Consider the following 20905-nt stretch of genomic DNA (forward strand, 5'->3'; position numbering starts at 1 on the left):
TTAAATATATAATTAAAAAATTAAGTTTATAAAACTTGTTTTCTTTATATTATCCAGGAAAAAACATTTTTATTAAAAAAAATCAAAAATATCAAATATATCGATATTTTTCGGTGATATTTAGAAATATTATCATCATCTTATTTGATAAAAAAAATATCATCGATACGATATTTTTTAAAATTTTCGACAACCCTACTTACTAGGGGTCTTAGTTGCTTTGGCCGACAATCTGGCACATATATGGTATATTTTGAATGGTGTACTATATCGATATACCAAACATACCATTTGGTTTATTTGTAGTATTTTTTTTAGTATTTTCGGTATATTTTGAAAATGATACCGCAATATTTTGCCTTTATTAAAAGTGGGTAGCGGGTATCTCACAGTCGAGCACACTCGACTGTAACTTTCTTACTTGTTATTTCTTGCTCGTATATCCCCCCTGCTTCAGATGAAGCTTTGTATTTAGCTCATTTTTCTATAATTAATAATATTTCCAACATGCTTTCTGATCGTGATCACTTTATAGCCCTTGGTGATTTCAATATTGCTGGTATATCATGGTATTCCGCCAAGAATTTTAATGGACTTTGCCCCTCTATATCCCATGTTTTTATTGATAGTCTTTTCGGAGTATCATTGTCTCAGATCAATAGTATTCCAAATTGTTTAAATTGTCTCTAGACCTTATTTTTGTTTTAGACGCAGATTCGTGTTCTCTATCGAGAACATCTCCCATATCTTCGCCCGAAGACCATTACTATCCCACTTTAGAAATTTCGTTGAAGCTCCCATATATTGCGTCAGAGTCTAGTGTACGTTGTGGTGAGCGTTCTCGTTGTTTTCGGAAAACCGATTTTGAGAAACTTGCCCTGCTTATATCACAAATTGACTGGTCCCAACTTTCTTTGTCTACGAACTTGGATATAGCGGTTGAATTTTTTTATTCTGCTTTGAACTCGCTACTTGATCCTTGTGTTCCATCAAGAATTCCACATTTATCCGATAAACCCTTATGGTTTACTAAGAAATTATCGAATTTAAAAAATCGAAAGTCGAGACTTTACTGGTTCTTCTCTTGATTTTCTCCGCTATTCTGTTGGTCAAGCTGCTTTTCGCAATCATAACAATGAGTGTTAAAATAATTATTTGAGTAGGTACAGAAAAAGATTTCAGCGTGATCCAAAACGATTTTACGACTTCGTTAACTCGAAGCGTAGATCCGCGTCATCGCCATCATTTATGTCTTTGGAGAATATGACAGTATCTAATGAACCTGGTATTGCCGATTTATTTACGGACTTTTTCCAAACGACATATTCAGTTCCAAGTTTTCAAAATTTCTCTTCTTATCGTTATCAGTTAAATTCATCTTATTGTATTTTTGGTCCTTTAATTACTGAAAGCTCTATTTTAACGGAACTATTGGCTATAAAACCTGTTTTTTCGGCAGGTCCTGATGGAGTGCCTAGTTGTGTGCTAAGGTACTGTGCTAGTAGTATCTGTAAACCGCTTTTTAAATTGTTTGAATTGTCCGTAAACTCATGATCTTTTCCAAAAATCTGGAAAAAGTCTTGCATTACACCTATCCTAAAAAAGGGAACAAATCTAAAGTTCAAAATTATCGCGGAATATGTAAATTGTCTGCGATTCCGAAAGCATTTTAAAAAATCATAACTTCTCAACTGCAACATCTGTGTAAATCTATAATTTCACCTTACCAACATGAGTTTGTGAAATCTAGGTCCACTTCTACTAACTTATTGGAGTTCTCTTCTATCGTAATTAAAGGATTCGAGAATAAAATGCAAACAGATGTCATTTACACCGATTTTAGTAAGGCTTTTGACTCAGTAAGTCATCACCTCTTATTATATAAACTTAATCTTTTAGGGTTTCCTCATAGCCTAATTCAGTGGATACTCATACCTTTCCAGCAGAATTCAGAATGTTTATTATAATGGCTTTGTATCTAAATGTGTCCAAGTCACTTCATGTGTGCCCCAGGGTCAGGGTTTGCCAATTTGTGGGGAATTCCCCGGGGAATTTTAAGTTGATTGGGGATTTATTGGGGATTGGCATTATGTGGGGAAAATGCGGGGATTTTTACATTTTTTGATTTCCTGTCCTTTATAAATTTGTGACAGCACAAAAATTGGACGATGAATGGCGAGCTCACGCAATGCTGGATTTTTGTCAACATGGGCTTGAACTTCAAAATAACATTGATGCTGAATGTTACTAGAGTAAAGTGTTTCGTCTGAAAAACGCTGCGGGAGAATACTTGTTTCCAAATATGAAAATTGTTATTTCGTCGTTGCTGATACTGCCTTTTTCAACAGCATCGGTCGAGCGCAAATTTAGTGTTCTTAAGAATTTTAAAACCGGAAAACCGGAATCGAATGAATACAGATACTGTTGTATCATTTATGGCTGCAAGAGAAGGCATTAAAAAACTAGGCGGCAGCGTCAAGTTCAACCCGTCAAACAAAATTCTATCCACAAAAATATGGAAAACAATATGAATGTTGGCGCATTTGATGTACATTAGTTAAGATAATGAAGTTGTCAAATGAAGTTATTAGAATTAGGGCGAAGCGAGAGCGCAATAAAGCTTTCGTTTTGCTCTCTGAGCGAATTCGCCTCGCTTCGCCACTCTAGTTAAGTTAGGCTTAATGTAACTTAGCATAGAATTATAAACACAGTTGAAATCGAACACTCTACAGCGCGTCATTTACTCCGTTTTCGTTTTCGTCGTCTAACAACAACAATTAGGTCCAGTCTCTTTGTTCGCGAATAAAGCGGAAAATATAATAATTGCAAAAACTCTTGTAATTTTTCAAGGCGCCCCCGGGTGGACGTTAATTGTTGTTGAACGCGAGTGATTGATCTAAAACAGAAAACAAAACAAATTCGCGCCGGTCGCTAAATAAAATAAAACATAAACAAACAATTGTCTTGTGCCAGTGCTGTGATCTCCTTGTGTTTGTCACCGGTGGATTTTTCGGCATCATCGCTGGAGGATACCCTGCACCAAGCAGAACACACAGAGGAAAGTGGCTGGGATCATTAAAGATCGCCAATTCCAGGTACTGTGCGAAAAATTGGAAGCGAAAAACTGAATTGGTTGCCAAGTTGCAAAATTCTAGTGACGCTTTCAATTCTTGGCACATACGTAATAGTAGAGCATTTGTTTTTAAATTTTATATTTTAATTTAAAAAAGTGAACCGCTTAGGCAGAATATTGTTTTTGTTTTCTAAGTGAAAGTGACTAGGGGAAATTCTTATTTCCATTGCATCGAACTTCTTCTCTTAGTTCGTTGCAATTTTCGCTTTCGTCGCCCTCTTTGTCACCAGATTCGTAGCCGCTGTAAGTTGTGTGCTGTTGCTAAGCGCACATACGTATATACATACATATGTATATACCCGCAAGCCAACACTGCACCGGTGCATTTCGGCTCCGTGTTGTTGTTGCTTGCATTTTCGTTTCGTTTCGCGCGCTTAGAAACAGCGCACATACACACATACATACGTTAGCAAGCCAGCATCTGCACAGTGCATTGCGCTCTGTAGTCTGTGTTGTTGCTTGCACTTTTCGTTGTCGCGCGCTTTGCAGCGCTTAGAACTCGCTCCCCTACATTCGTTGGTTGAGCATATCAGTGCGATATCTTGTTTGCTCCCTCGAATTGTGTACTCCCCTATTATTGTCCGAGAAAGCTTAGTGGTTAGCTTAGGACAATTTAAAAATAATAATAATAAAAAAAAAAATTAAGTAAAAATAAAAAAAATAGTTCAAAATAATAATTCAAAAAAATAATAAATTTTTTTTTTGTTTTTAATTTTCTTTTTCGTTGTTGTTGTTGGAAGCAACAAGATTTATTTTGTATTTTATTTTTATATTTTTTTGTCGTCTCCTCTAATAACCTACATAAAAAATGAATTCGAAAGAAACTCTTGAAGGCTCTAAAAAGAAACTTGCTATTTGCGTGAAGAGCATTTGCAGAGTTAATAATCAAATTCTCGATGACACGATCGGTCGAGATTTGACAGAGCTAGAGTGCAGGCTTGAGATGTTGTCGTCGCATATTGAAAATGCTCTCAAATATCAAAGCAGAATTGAGACATTTGACGAATATGACGATTACCGGTGCGAGTTAGAAGAGATTTGCATTACTGCAAAGGCAAGGCTGAAGGCGATGGTGAAATCGTTGACCGATACTTCATCCGCCAATATATCGATTCAGCCGATTGCCGCTCCTCGTACCCGTCTGCCTAAACTCTCATTGCCAAAGTTCAGCGGAAAGTATTCCGAATTTAAAAATTTCATAAGTTTGTTTGAGACTCTTGTTGACAATGACCATTCAATTCCGCGCATTGAGAAATTCAATCATCTCATTTCTTGTCTCTCTGGTGAGGCTCTTGGAACGGTGAGAGCGTTTCAAGTCACCGAGGACAACTATGAGAAAGCAATGGCAAGTTTGAAAAGAGTATATGACAATGATTGTCTGATATTTAATGAAAATATCACTGCTCTTTTCAATTTGCCAAAGATTTCGCAGCCCTCCGCTTCAGCGTTGCGAAACTTGATTGACACTGTCTCTGCGATATACGGATCTTTGTTGTCGATAGGTGATGATAAGAAGATTGCAAATGCAATCCTTATTCACCTGGTCATGCACAAAGTTGATGCAATGACAAAGAAGAAGTGGGATGAGCAGCTAGATTACACGAAAATTCCATTATGGAGTGAGTGTGAAACTGTGCTTAATCGTCGATATCAGCACTTGTCAGCTGAGAATTCGACAAAGTCCTATAGTCAAGCCGTTTCCACTAAACAGCTTAATAAAAGCTCGTTTTCGTGTACGACGCTCAAAGATAAGATTGATCAAAAGACCCAAATATGCGAATATTGCAGTTCCGAAGATCATTCCATCGTGAGTTGCTCGATGTTTGCTGCCTTGGCAGTTAAACAGAGATTCGACTACGCGAAATCAACTGCATTATGCATAAATTGTCTTCGGAAGGGTCACACTGTCGCCAAATGTAAGGCAAAAAAGTGTCGTGTGTGCAGCCGTTCACATCATACGTTGCTGCACATATATTCTGCGACTACAAATAGTAGAGCGTTACCACCCCGAGTCTCTCCGCTGTTGAGCCTGATCGTCCATCCACTTCACATGCGATGCATGCGACCGTGTCAGATAAAGTGATCCTGGCCACAGCAGTCATCAAAATAAAGACGAATTCAGGCGATTTCGTCTTAGCCCGAGCTTTGCTGGACTCTGGGTCACAAATTAATTTTGTGACTGAGGAACTAGCTCAGCGGCTGCATTTGCGTAGAGAAGACTCGTGCATCAGCTTGCTTGGCATTGGTGAATCAATTCTCAAGTTAAGAAAAGATACACACTGTGGTGAAGTCGCGAGTTGGCTGCAATGAATACGCGATCGATTTATGGATCCTCAAATCGATCTCAGGTTATCAGCCAGATCACACTGTAAATGTCAGTGGCTGGAAGATACCTGACAATATTCAGCTAGCGGATCCCTATTTCTACAAACCGCAGAAAATTGATCTTCTTATCGGCGCTGAAACATTCTTTGATCTATTGTCCGTTGGCCAAATCAAGCAAGGTCCAGAGTGTCCAATCCTCCAAAAGACAAGCCTTGGGTGGATTGTCTCGGGGCGGTACACTCCTGGTGAAAAATCTCATCAGAAGATGACTGTCAATCTGAGCTATCAGGAAGAAAGTTTGAGCTCGATTGACAAGACCTTGCTGAAGTTTTGGACTGTCGAAGATGTGCGCTCTCCCTCCAAAGTCCTTTCCGCTGAACAACAAAGTTGTGAAGATCATTTCACAAATAATGTGAGAAGATTGCCGTCTGGTCGTTTCGAAGTAAGACTGCCGTTCAAATCAGATTCGCACCAGCTTGGGTGCTCATTTGAAGTTGCTAAACGGCGGTTTTTGTCGCTTGAAAAACGTTTAACTCGAGATCCCGAGTTAAAGCGAATGTACTTGGAATTTATGGAAGAATATGTAGAGATGGGCCACATGTCCGAAGTGAGTCACATCCTTCCAAGTACACCACACTATGTTATTCCGCACCAATGTGTACTACGGCCCCAAAGCACTTCGACAAAGCTGAGGGTCGTATTTGATGCTTCGTGTCGCACTTCGACACATAAGGCGTTGAATGACATTCTTATGGTCGGGCCGACCATTCAAGAAGAGCTGTTTTCGACTCTGCTTCGTTTTCGATTGCATAAATATGCATTAACGGCCGACATCAAAAGATGTACCGCCAAGTTATGGTGCACGAGGCAGATCGAAACTATCAGCTCATAGTGTGGAGGAAAGATCCATCAGACTCGTTGAGATTATTCAGATTAAATACTGTAACATATGGCACTGCGCCAGCGCCATTCTTGGCCATACGGTGTTTGATCCAGCTGAGCGAGATTGCGAAATCCTCGCACCCCATGGCAGCTGAAGTTATCAGGCAAGACTTCTACGTTGACGATATGTTGACTGGTGCCGCATGCGTCGAGGACCTGAAGACAATTAAGTCTGAAGTGTCGCAGATACTGCTAGGAGCAGGTTTTGAACTTGCGAAGTGGTTCTCGAATGCTCCTGGGTTCTCCGCATCAAACAGTACACCAAAGCCGATAACGATCTCCGAGACTGACGCAACCAAGACTCTAGGTGTGATTTGGTTGCCAAATGAAGACGTGTTCCAATTCCGGATCGACGATTCATTCATGGGTCTTAAAGCGACAAAACGGAACATTCTCTCGGTGACATCGCGGTTATTCGATCCGCTTGGCCTATTGAGTCCCTTAATTATAAAAGCAAAGATACTGCTTCAAGAGCTCTGGCTTCAAAAGTTGGAGTGGGACGAATCCATACCATTGAGTTTGGATACATCGTGGCAGCAATTGAAGTCAAATTTGACACAATTGCAAAACATAAAAGTGCCACGATATTTGTTCACAGAGCCTACGTCACCGATAGAGATACATGGCTTCGCCGACGCCTCAATAAGAGCGTATGGGGCGTGTATTTACGTTCGTACGCAAACTGCAGAAGGTTGTAAAGTATCATTACCTCAAAATCAAAAGTAGCTCCCCTCAAGACTAAGACTCTTCCTAGACTTGAGTTGTGTGCAGCTCACCTTCTTGCAGAACTCTGCCACCGCATACGAAGACTAATCCGATCACCAATTGAACGGACGGTTCTTTGGTCAGATTCGGAAGTCACTCTTCATTGATCCGGTCACATCCTTCCACTCTCGCGACATTCGTGTCGAATCGAGTGGCCGAGATTCAAGAGTGGTCAGAGAGCGTGGAATGGCGTCATGTTCCAACTAAGCAGAACCCCGCAGACATTGTATCGAGAGGTTGCGATGTGACTGAACTGTGCGCGTCAATGTGGTTTAGTGGTCCGTCATTCTTGATGGAACCACACGACGCATGGCCAGTTAACCACCATTTCGTCTCTGAAGAGACGCGCAATTTGAAGTGCGCAAAACAGCTGTTGGACTGACAGCTATAGTTGTAAAGTCAGATCTAGTGGACTCGATCGAAAGTTTTTCGTCGCACACAAGTCTGTTGAGAGTGTTCGCTTATGTGTTCCGCTTCATTCGAAGATGCAAAGAGAAAACAGTTCAATTTGAACTGGTTCCAACGGCATCAGAACTGAAAGAAGCATTCAGTAAAATAATAGAAGTAATGCAGGATTTCGAATTCAGAGACGATATAGAAAGGGTTCGTAAGAGTACACGTGTGAGCTCGAGTCTACAACGACTCAATCCTTTCATACATGAGTATGAAGGATCTTGGTGTTCGTTTTCGTTGTTGCGAGTCGGGGGGCGACTGGTAAATGCTCCTATTTCGTATGATGCTAAGTTTCCACTCCTCTTGTCGAAGCGCTCACAATTTGCTCGCAGCTATGTGAGGTACCTTCACTTGACCAACTGTCACGCTGGCCCAAGAGCGCTCGTGAGCATTCTTAGAGAACGACTTTGGTTAGTTAATGCTCAAGAGCTTTGTCGTCAGACAGTACGATCATGCATCCGTTGCTTTAAATGCAAACCTCGGTTGCTTAAGCAAATAATGGGAAATTTGCCTGCTGATCGACTCCGAGCGCTCCGCCCATTTTCAATTTGTGGCGTAGATTTTGTGGCCCGGTTGAGACAACCTATAGGATTCGCGGAAAGCCGCCGTACAAGTCGTACATAGCTTTGTTCGTCTGTTTTGCGTCAAAAGCGGTTCACTTAGAAATTATATCCGATCTGTCAACTAATGCATTTCTAATGGCTTTCCAAAGGTTTGTTGGTCGAAGAGGATGTCCGAGCCGAGTCCATTGCGACAACGCGACGAACTTCGTCGGAGCAAGTCGCCATCTGGAGGAGCTAAGGAGGCGAGTCGAGGCCGAGGAGAACGCAGTTCGCGACTTCGCATCAAGAAGCGGATGCGAATTTGCGTTCATACCGCCGAGGGCTCCTCACTTCGGAGGACTATGGGAGGCAGGTGTGAAGTCTGCAAAGCACCTACTCCTACGGACGGTGGGCAACGCCCTGCTCACGCTCGAGGAGCTGCAGACAGTGGTCGTGGCGGTCGAGGCGGTGCTCAACTCCCGCCCGCTAGGAGCCGTAAGCCAAGACCCCAACGACGGCGAGGCGCTAACCCCGGGCATCTACTGGTGGGCGGACCACTGGTGGCACCGGCAGCATCGCGGACCCCGGACCAGGAGGGTCTGAGTTGCTTAAGGCGATGGCGAGCTGTCTCGTCGCTCAAGCGAGCGTTCTGGCAGCGATGGTCCCGGGAGTATGTGCTGGGCCTGCAGGCACGGGCCAAGTGGGACCGGTTGCAGCCAAATCTGCGAATCGGAGAGCTCGTCGTCGTCGCAGAGGACAATCAGCCGCCGATGCAGTGGATGGTGGGGCGAGTCGTGGCGGTATACCCGGGAGCGGACGGGGCGGTGCGCGTCGCAGACGTGCGAACCAGCACAGGAGGGCTGTTTAAACGGCCAATTCACAAATTGGCGCCTCTGCCATTAGCATGAAGGCACAGCCGTTCATCGGGGCCGGTGCTGGCGCATTTGATGTACATTAGTTAAGATAATGAAGTTGTCAAATGAAGTTATTAGAATTAGGGCGAAGCGAGCGCAATAAAGCTTTCGTTTTGCTCTCTGAGCGAATTCGCCTCGCTTCGCCACTCTAGTTAAGTTAGGCTTAATGTAACTTAGCATAGAATTATAAACACAGTTGAAATCGAACACTCTACAGCGCGTCATTTACTCCGTTTTCGTTTTCGTCGTCTAACAACAACAATTAGGTCCAGTCTCTTTGTTCGCGAATAAAGCGGAAAATATAATAATTGCAAAAACTCTTGTAATTTTTCAATGAATGTTAACTGTTTGAGTTTTTATTTTAATTAATTAAAAATACTAATATGAGTTATACTCAGCTACTTTCATTTAAAAAAACCTATGTGGGGAATTTGTGGGGAATCAGCGGATTTTTGTCCCCAAATTGGGGAATTTTATCCCGATTTTTGGGGAAATGTATAAATTTTCATTGGCAACCCTGCCCAGGGTAGTCATTTCGGTCCTCTATTGTTCACTTTGTTTATAAATGATCTTCCTTCTGTTATTGAGCATTCCCGTGTACTTATGTACGCTGATGACGTCAAGCTTTGCCTGACATTTAATGATAGTCTTGCAATGTCACTGTTGCAATGTGACCTTAATCGTCTTGAATCATGGTGCAGAGTAAATATGTTACATCTCAATAGCAATAAATGTAAGTTTATGACCTTTTGTAGGGGTTCTTCCCATGTAAATAACTATGTTTTATATAACACTTCTCTTGTGCGAATTGAAGTTGTGAATGACTTGGGGGGTTCTGCTTGATGCTAAACTAAAATTTGATAATCACATTCTGTCTGCTGTAAATAGGGCCATGGGTGTTCTGGGATTTATAAAACGCTGGTCGAATGAGTTTAACGATCGCTTCATTACCAAAACTTTGTACGTCTCACTGGTTCGTCCTATTATTGAGTACGGATCTCTTGTCTGGAATCCCCAGTATAGGGTTTATCAAGATAGGATTGAGTCGGTGCAGAAACAATTCTTGTTATTTGCTCTTCGTAGTTTAAATTGGAATCCTAATATTAGATTACCACCTTATCGCAGTAGACTTTTATTACTAAACCTTTCTTCTCTTTCTGATCGTAGAACTATGCAAGGTGCTGTCTTCATACAGAGACTAATTAATGGTGAAATAGACTCCTTGAAGCTGTTAAGTCAAATGAGAATCACTAGGAATTTGTTTCCTCTTTTCATTTCTCGTAGAACTACTAACTTTGCTTGCCATAATCCCTTCCGTATTCGATGTGTGAATTATAATAATCTTAATAACGCAGTTTGCTCTAGTAAATCTATTCCTCTGCTCAAAACCTTATTATTAGCATATTTATCAAGTATTTAAATGTTTTTCATCTTCTTATACAAATATCCTAACATATTTTAAGTTAACGTAATTAGCTGTCCAGGTTCTTTTAATATTTATTCGCGGTTTTCTATTAATGCATGTTGTTCACAAATTTATTTTGTTTTGTGCGCGCGTCAACTAGCCCGTGCTTGGTATCGCTGGGCCACTTGATGGTACTGCCGTTAGTACGTCAACGTCCAAATAAATAAAAAAAATAAACAATTCTTTTGTATGGGCAAAAACGCCTTAGTTACTTTGGCTGAGAATCTGGTATATTGTGCCGTCTGTGCAATATTTTGATTGGGGTACTATATCGATGTACAAAATATACAATTTGGCATATTTTAAGTATTTTTACATTATATTATGTTGGTATATTTTTTGGTTTTATTCAAAATGGGTAGCGGGTATCTCACAGTCGAGTAAGCTCGACTGTAGCTTTCTTTCTTTTTTTTATGTTTTTTGCATGATCAGCTTAAAAGTATGCAATATTCTGTTCTCCAATTACAAATTTGTATTGTATAGTAAACAGTAAATTTTACTTATTTGCCTGTTGCAATTCTTAAGTGGTTCTAGTTTGTTGATAAGGAACTGATCCGTCAGCCGTCAGACGGCTAAACTTATTTATCACTCCGTCCGCGGTGATTATCGAATGTATACAAACTGCTGACCTCATTAAACACGCCGGCTCGGGATTCTTGAATCCAAAAAGTCAGCAGCTCACCCCGTTGGTGGTTCAAGTCGCCACTAGCATGCTCGAGCGCTTTGCTGAACCACATGGGGGACACTGCGTTCGCATCCAAGCCAAAGATAACCGAATTGTTACCGGCAAGTAGCACGGAATCTAAAAACGCAATGTACGCCTCCAACGCAGTGTTGTATTGGCAATATACGGAGTAGACTTTTGCGTGAATGTAACATACTCATTTGTGGCATAACAGATCTGTACAGTAGTGAAGTGTTGACGCACGGACAAAACAAAATAAATTTGTGAACAGCATGCATTAGTGAGTGAGTACTACATTTGTTCTTTTTTAAACACGCTGTACAGCTTGTGTGTTGACTGTGTACAACTTTGCAGATGAGTGAAGTATTTTTTAATAAGTGCATAAACATGAATTATAAGAAGAACGACGCTCAAATGAAAATGATATTGAAATAGTTAAAAAATGCAAACTAACGCTTTTAGAGTACATAGAATCAATAGTTATAGAGAATTTAAAAAAAAATATCACAACATTGCCCTGTTTTTGTTTCCATCCACCAATAAATTAGCTAAATTCTCAGAATTAAAAAATGAACAAACATTTAAAGACGTAGAAGAAATAATGATTAATATAATAACTATTATTATAATTATTAGAATTAGTTTTCATTTAAACATTAATAATTTCTAAATTTCTAATAAAAAATACATTTAAAACGAAAATACAAATTTATTTTTTAAACGAACATACATACACACGAGAACTATATATGTGCGTATGTACCAGTCATGAAGTTTCACTCACTGTACAGTAAGTAAACTGCACACCAAAACACTGTACAGTGTGTTGACTGCTGACTGCCAATTTTACTCTACTCATTAACAGCTGTACAACTATGGAATGAGTGAGAACACTGTTAATCAAAACAAACAATACTACCCTACTCACTCACACCCAAATATGCTGTGCAGAAATAAGAGTGTGCCCACATTTAGAATAAATGATTCATTTGACCTTTTGGATGCATTCATGCAGAAGTCTAATACGGAGCTCAGAAAGATTGAGCCAAATCTTCCAGTGACACTCACGCATACGCCAAAGTCCGTGATGAGCGACTCAATCGGCATGCAGATGGCATCCGGGTCGTCCAAAAAGATGTCAGCCTTCGAACGCTGATCAGCAAACACACACATCCCGAACGGAATGCCCATAATGCTGCCCGTAATAACTGCAGACTGTGTAGAATAACTTCTAGCTAACGCAAGTGGTAGATTGTCCCACAGTGGTTGCGCCCGTAGGCCATAAATCGAAAAATCGACTTGAAAATAATTCATCAAAATGTAAAGAATTTGTCTCTAAATTGTCCATATTTTGTCATTGCAAGCTAGTTTTTTCCGGAATTCTAACGGGACATTCTAAAAATGGAATGCAAAGTGTGAACACGTATTCAATTTTGCTGCTGCAGCTGCGTTTAGTGAGCTTTTCGTCAAAACAAAAGTGAAGTTCAAAGTGGTCGGACGTTCGCAACAATTCTCCAAATGTAATTATTTAAAATGCATTTTAAAGTTGAAGGTATTAACTTTAATAAATTGGTTTTATGAAATTTATCTGACTAATTAAATTTTATTTGTGTATTTTAGATCGATTAACCCTTTTTTGTTTATTTTGTCAACGTCTTTTTCATGTTTAGTTAAAGTTTTAGTTGTGATGCCACGAAATCCCACAAATAGTATGTATGTTAATGTGTTTGTCTGACTTTTAGGGTACGGTATGCCTAAAATCAGCTGCACAAATTTGAAGAGGTTAATATAATCGGAAAAATACTGATGCCATCTAGCGATTGCCAAGGGAAAGTTTATCCTTGTTGTGCTTTTGTTTTGTTCTCGTCGCTCGTGTTTGTAATGTTTTTTGAAATATTTTTATTTATTTATTTCATTGAAATTCACTTTTTAGTGTACATTTACACGACTTTATATTTGTAATCTTTGGTGTGCAGAAGGTGGCACCAACGCTGAAAGATTAAAAAAAATTATTGAAGTTATGCAAGAACAAATTGAAAACAACGGTTACATTCCCGAGCTGAGCCAACTACCAAAACGAATTGATTGCATATGCAAAATAATTGCTACTTTTCGGGATAGCTACAAGCGGAAGAAAACTGCAATTATGCAATATCAATCAAGTTGGCTTAATGAAATAGAAACAATTGTGTTGACCTGTGTTCATGAGTTGTATCAACCAAAACAAGAAAGTGCCAATCTTGGACGGCAGAAAATTGATTTTACAGATTGTTCGAATAGAGCAAAACGTCGAAGGATTGCTGAAATAGCGAAAATGGATAACTCTGCTGCTTCCTTGCTTCGATCGTGCAGCTTGTCTTCAGGCCCAAAACGTTGCCAAGCCGATATTGACGAAGTTTTATCACTTTTTGTGGCGACGAATTTAACGAAACATTAATATTTACCTATTCGTAAGTTTATTAATACGCTTGTTTCATTTGATATATTGCCGATTTACGAGCAGGTTTTGAAAGCAAAAAAAAACAGCTACCCAGAAGATATCAGCGTTACTGAAGCAAAAGCTGAAGTTCATTTGCAATGTTTGTTAAACCATACAGCCTCACGGATTTTAAAACTTCAACACGAAGTTATTGAGAACATTAAGGATGATTCCGCTAAAAACTTAATTTTGATAGGAAAATGGGGATTCGATGGTAGCACTGGACAGTCTGAATATAAACAGAAAGCGCTTAACAATAATTTTGACGACTCTACTCTTTTTGATACCTCATACGTAATCCCAAAGGTCAAAAAATAATTTGGAAAAATCCCCGACCGTCATCTACAGGCTTCTGCAGACCAATGAGGTTCCAATTTGAAAAAGAAACAGCTCAATTACTTATTTGTGTTTACAATTTTTGCTATGGCAGCTGTATGAAATAGACGTACGATATGGCCAATTGTTTTTACTATGCATTTCAAATATTTTTTTAGAATTTTGGATAAAATTTAACATTGATATCTCAACGGAAAGTATTTATGGCCGTGGCTCCATACAAGCCCAACCACTGTGCGTCCGTTATGTACGCACTTTCTAAAGCTTTTGTCATTTGCTCAACCTCTGATGTATATTGGTTAGCAGTTTTGTTGCGTTACTGTAAATTCATCAGTTTAGCTGATAATACTTCTACAGTTTCCCCTTTGACATTGCTCTTTAGTCCGGAAATGACTTCTGATATAGTTGTTTCAATCCCGACTAAATTTGTGGCGACACCTTTTAGCTTTGTTTTTATATAGCTAATATATTGAAATAGCTAATTGTTCGTGTCCGTCTTTTATTGATTCTATAATCTCCAATGCATCGAGAAAACTTGCTAAATCTTCTGCTTTACCATCAAATACTGGTATAAGCTTTGATGCAGTGTTGATAAAATCAGTATTTGATTGTGCTATTGTAATAAATTTTTCTATAACTATGCTCGAGCTATTATCTGAATCTGCAAAATTGTCCAATTCAGACATTAGCATAGCTGGGATAGTGAGATTATTTATTTCTTCCTTTTCCAAATCGTGTTGGTCAATAACTTCTTTTGACTCTGGTTCGTCACTAGCTTTAATTGTTAAGAATATTTGGTATTGAAATATCAAGCTTGAACCTTTCTCTAATAGATGTTAGATTGGATCTTAGTCTGATCAAGAACTTTGATACTTGAGACCAATGATCTTGATTTAACTTGTCTCTGTGTTCATATATTAGTACTCGAGCTTCATTAAAGCTTTTAACTAATATTTGTACGTGTTTCTTGACCGTTGTTTTCTGTATCGGTCTATTTTGTGTTAGTGACTTATGTGATTTGTCAAATTCAGCTTTAATGTTTAATAGTTCTTTTAATAATTCATTCCATTCCATTATATGTTATGGATGCTGATTATTTCTTAGATACCATCATAACAATAGCTCTACCTAGAATTGGATGTTCATCTATTCTTGATCTCACTTGCACACCCGGAATGGTTGTTAGTACTATTCCCTTTTGGGTTGCGGTGCAGTGAAATAATGGTGAGACATGACAGTTAAATGTGTCTACGTAAAGGGTTTCTAACTCGTACAAACTAACAGGGGTTGCAGATACTAACTGCTGAGTTCTTCTACTGAAATCTGGGTCCCTTTCATGTGTTTTTCTTATGGCTCTTTCTGTATTCATATTTAAATATACATACATACATATATATATTTTGTTCCAATTTTTCTTTATTTTTCTTCATTTTCTTATCGTTACTTATTTAATGACATTTTATTATGTTTTGCCTCATTAATAGTTGTTGTTTGTGTGCTTAGTTCTCTTTTTTTTTTAAATTTTGTCTGAGTTGTTTTCTTGGCTCATGTATCTTTTTCTCAAACATTTATTATGGAGCTTGTACAATTTATAGAAGCAATTGGCACACATTATGACAACAATTATTAATAGCATTAAATTTACGAATTCCAGATCAATATTATTTGGTTCGACTTTATTTATTACGTTAGCAGTGGAATCCACTGACTTAACGTCTACTAAACCCATTATTGCTTTGTTAGTGTTACATGGTGCGTTCCAAAGTAAACAGGACTTTTTGAATCTAGCGCCATCTAGTGGCGCCATCTATATATCAACTAGTGCGTTAGAATCTGCTATCCTTTATCGACTTCCAGTAAAAATTTCATGACATTTCATCTATTGGAAGTGAAGTTATTGCGTTTTAAGTGTCAGTATGTTTTTGTCATCGGTGCGAAAATGAGCTTCGAACAAAGAGCCAACATTAAATTTTGTTTTAAAACTTTTACCGAAACGTTTCAATTGACGAAACAACGAATGGCGATGGTTGCCTATCCCGTAGCAGAGTGGACGAGTGGTTTCAACGTTTTCAAAGTGATCGTGAGGACATAAATGACGATGAACATGTGGGCCAACCAAAATCCGCGATAACCGAAAATTCCATCGAAACTGTGCGTGAATTCATAAAAAATCAGCCGAAATCATCATTGAAATTTATGGAAACATCTCCGAAACATCGATTTATCGCATTTTGACCGAACATTTGGGCTTTCAAAATTTGTGTGCACGGTTTGTTCCGCACAAATTGACTGACGTCCAAAAATTGTTCTGAATTCAACATTCGAAGGACCGACTATTTGACCAAAAATCACATTTTAACCATCAACCACTCCCCGTATTGACCTGATATGGCACCGTGCGACTTCTACCTTTTCGGAATAATGCATTTGCCGATGAAAGGAAGGCGTTATGCAGACGTCGAGGCCATTCAAACGACTTGCACCGGCATACTGGAGGCCATACCGGGCAACGAGCTAAAACACTCGTTCGACATGCTTTTGGACCGTGCAAAAAAGCTGTATTAAAGCAGAAGGAAACTATTTTGAATAATATAAATTGATTTTGCCGAAAAACCTATTTGTTCTGTCTTTTTGTTAAAAGTCCTGTTTACTTTGGAACGCACCTTGTATAATTAAATTATAGTTATAATTGTCACCTATTTCCTCACTAAATTTACTTATAGAATTACTCCGCATTACATCCTCATTTTCTTATATTCCTTATATTTTTTTTTGTTTCTTTTTATTTTTACATATATCCTGCCTAGTGTTTGTGTAGCTTTACAGGCTGCACTCTAATTGGGCAGATCTTCTTACGCTCAATTTTACAATTTTATATTTTATAATTAAATTTTATGCATCGCAGTACAAGAATGAAAAAAAAATCGCAACTATCGGTGGGCGCTCTTAGAAGCGTGGCCGGTGCTGGCTGCACAGGCTGCTAGTTCTTCTCCGTAGGGGCACCGGTACTGGCTGCACAGATGTACTCACAATGCGGTGAGCCTAGTGGTCCCTCGCAGTCGTTTGGGCATGTCTTCCTCAGGGCTAGTATCTTTTTTTGCTGGCGGTGGTTGAGATTTTGTTATTGATTTGCTTAAGTTTTGAATTGCAGTGTAGGTAGTTGTGGGCATCGGCTCTTGATTTTTCTTCTCTGCTAGCAAGACTTTTATATGCTCGAGCTCTGCGTGTAACTTTGCAGATGTGCTCCACGGCAGTTGAGCCTTTCGGGCTCTTAGGCGTTTTGCTACACCGCCTCTTCTGCCACACATACCACTCTACTCACTGCGTTAAGCTTCTACAATGTTGTCTCCTGGTGCTCCGCCCATTCTTGCCTCCAGCTTCTGTGAGATGCTCGCCAGTTGTGTTGAAAATGTTTCTCAGCTGCTGTTGTCCCGTCTTTTAGCTTTATTATGTTTTCTCCGTTGTATTATTGTTGCTGATGATTTAGAATTCATACGAAATTGTTGTTCATTGTTTTTGTTGTCAGCGCATCGCTGGTTGCGTTTCGTTGTTGCTGTTCTTCTCTGACGTTCGCCTTCAGGTGAGTTATGTTGGCTTAATTTTCACTTGAAGCTTAATGTCTGGCATAATGACCGAAGTCACGGTCGCTATGTGCAATATAACGTAACAATATGTAAGTGTGTAGAGAGAGAGAGCTATGCGCATATGTATACATAGCGACGGTCAAGCGTGAGAACGCTGACTTAGCCATTTGGGCGGTCGCTGTTATCAAGTGCGGATCATATATCGAATGCACTTAATTATGAGCAGAGGGCACTTAGTGTTAGCGACAAAGTCGCTGCTAATGTAAACATTGTTGGCATAATAACAAAGTGTTGCAGCCTTATTTATATGTATGTATATATGTACATATGTACGCATACTACACGTGAGAACTGTCGACGAACGGTTCCTGCACCAAAGCGAACATGTGGCGGGAGTCTCGCACCCGAGCAAACTCCACGGCACAAAATTGAGTTAGCACAATTCATGAATGACAATGAAATCGACGTAATGCTACTAGCAGAAACCCACCTTACCAACAAATACAATTTCCAAATCCGAGGGTATTTGTTCTACAGTACAAATCATCCTGATGGAAAGGCCCATGGAGGCACTGGAATACTGATTAAAAACCGCATTAAACACCACTTCCACAATGCGTTTGCAACTAGCTATCTGCAAGCCACATCTATCATTATACAGTTGGATTGTCACAATATAACACTAGCCGCGGTATACTGTCCTCCTCGCTTTACGATATCCGAAGCCCAATTTATTGATTACTTCAACTCGCTAGGCAACTACTTTATAGCAGCAGGAGACTATAACGCTAAGTACACGCACTGGGGATCTCGCCTCGTGTCCCCAAAAGGAAGACAGCTGTATCAAGCAATTATAAAACCTAGCAACAAGCTTGACTGCGTTTCCCCTGGTTCACCATCTCACTGGCCTAGTGATCCAAGAAAATTGCCAGACTTGATTGACTTCGCAGTTACAAAAACATCCCACGTAATCTGATTAGCGCCTGTTCTCTACCGGATCTATCATCAGACCACTCGCCTGTACTCTTTGGCCTAAACCAACAGCCAGTTAGTAATGACAACCCCGTCATGCTAACCTCTAACAGCACAAACTGGCTCAAATTCAAAAAATACATAAGTTCACACATTGAACTTACACCACGGCTAACCGACGAAGATGACATCAACAGAACCGTAAACAATATCGAGACAGTTTTGGCTTCAGCGGCTCGAATCGCAACACCACGTAGGCAAAATATAACACATAACACCAAGCACACGAATGCAGAATAGAGCAGAGCAACTCGAACAGCATTCGAGAATAGGGAGTACTGCACTGCGGTATTTTTATACGTCTCTCAAGCATTCGACAGAGTATGGCTTGACGGCCTAATGCACGAAATCAAAATAATGCTCCCTAATAGTACGCATAAACTCTTGAAGTCATATCTTTACAACAGGATATTTGTAGAGAGATGCAATACCGTCATGTCAGCTGAACATTATATCGAAGCTGGTTTTCCTCAAGGCAGCGTTCTCGGGCCGACTTTGTATCTACTCTACACTTCTGATATCCCTACGAGTAGACAACTGACTATGTCTACGTTTGCCGACGACACCGCGATCCTTAGCCGATCTAAATTTCCACAACAAGCTTCAGCGCAACTTGCGACCCATCTAGACGCTGTAGAGAAATGGCTCTCAGACTGGCGTATAAAAGTAAATAAGCAAAAATGTAAACACGTAACTTTTACTTTAAATAGACGAAATTGCCCCAACCTTACACTAAACAACACCGTGCTTCCCCAATCAGATGAAGTAACGTATCTTGGCGTACATCTCGACAGACGGCTCACCTGGCGCACGCACATTGAAGCTAAACGAACTCACCTAAGGCTGAAGGCAAATAGTCTGCATTGGCTTATAAACTCCCGCTCCCCCCTTAGTCTGAATTACAAGGTACTGCTCTATAACTCCGTTCTGAAACCAATCTGGACTTATGGCTCTCAGTTGTGGGGGAGCGCCAGCAACAGCAACGTAGAGATCGTGCAGAGAGCCCAAGCAAAGATCCTTAGAACTATCACCGGGGCACCGTGGTACGTTCGGAGTGAAAACATTCAGAGAGACTTGAATATACTTCCCGTCCGAGATGAAATAGCACAACACATGGAAAATTACTACATCAAGCTGTCGAACCATCCAAATCACCTTGCTAGAGCACTAACATTAGTATGCAGCCGTTCCCGCCTTCGTTGTAACGACCGTCCCATCCAGCGACAATTACTAGGACCGCTTACCATAAATACAGTTTAAGAAACTGTTAGAATAATGTAGTATTTTTAAGATTTAAACACATTTTGTTAGTCTCGTAAGAGAAGATTCAAAATATAAAACATACAGTAATAAAAAAAGTTGCAAACTCGATAGTAGCGGCTCGACCTCGACCACAATTAGCTTGGATGAAGCTAAACATTTTAATGTCGAGCTTGCACCCTCGCTAAGACCGCACCATATATTGGACACATCTCCGACAGCATATAATGCCCGGAGGGAAGCCCCTTGAAACGGCAGTTTCGGCAGTCCACCGGGCTAGCGCATTTCGACGCAACATGGCCGGTCTGCCCGCATTGGCGGCATACTTCACTTTTGAATCGGCATTGCGAAACCTTGTGGTCGAGTCCCACACAGCGATGACACTCATACGTACGGACGAGCGACCGCTTGCGCCTTTTCGTCACATTCGAGTGTCAGATTGACTCTGACACCGTCAGTGACCGACCACGGCTTCGACGCCGACGGCGAGAACTCCTCCTTAAAGTGGTTTTCATAGAGTTCGTCCATGAAAACTTCCGGGAGAATCCCTGTGTCCACGTCGAACACAGTAATCATCGACCTCACTCCGGGGTTGCGCTCAATTTCCAGCGCGACCTCGTTAAACTTCGCGTTGGCCACCACTTTTTATACCCGCTACCCATAGGGTAGAAGGGTATTATAACTTTGTGCCGGCAGGAAATGTATGTAACAGGTAGAAGGAGGCATCTCCGACCCTATAAAGTATATATATTCTTGATCAGCGTCAACAGCCGAGACGATATAGCCATGTCCGTCTGTCCGTCTGTGTGTCTGTCCGTCTGTCCGTATGAAACACTGGATCTCAGAGACTATAAGAGATAGAGCTATAATTTTTTTTTTCGACAGCATTTGTTATGTTTGCACGCAGATCAAGTTTGTTTCAAATTTTTGCCACGCCCATTTCCGCCCCCGCAAATCAAAAAAATCGAATGACAAGCGTAATTTTAAAGC

At 40.2% G+C, this 20905-nt stretch overlaps 1 protein-coding gene across 1 annotated transcript; it reads left to right on the plus strand.

The window, feature by feature from the left end:
- Window positions 1-2987: 2987 nt before the first annotated feature.
- On the plus strand, window positions 2988-9369 carry LOC132797764 (uncharacterized). The gene is made up of 2 exons (XM_060809543.1): window positions 2988-3095; window positions 8331-9369. The coding sequence occupies exon 2, from the start codon at window positions 8349-8351 to the stop codon at window positions 9066-9068; it is 720 nt and encodes a 239-aa protein (XP_060665526.1). The 5' UTR covers window positions 2988-3095; window positions 8331-8348; the 3' UTR covers window positions 9069-9369.
- The last annotated feature ends 11536 nt before the right edge of the window (window positions 9370-20905 follow it).

This window comes from Drosophila nasuta, unplaced genomic scaffold, assembly GCF_023558535.2.
Source record: "Drosophila nasuta strain 15112-1781.00 unplaced genomic scaffold, ASM2355853v1 ctg18_pilon, whole genome shotgun sequence".
Classification (NCBI taxonomy): domain Eukaryota; kingdom Metazoa; phylum Arthropoda; class Insecta; order Diptera; family Drosophilidae; genus Drosophila; species Drosophila nasuta.

What these genes read in the sequence shown, in the direction of transcription:
- LOC132797764 (XM_060809543.1), top strand. Translation starts at nt 8,349, where the DNA reads ATGTCCGAGCCGAGTCCATTGCGACAACGCGACGAACTTCGTCGGAGC.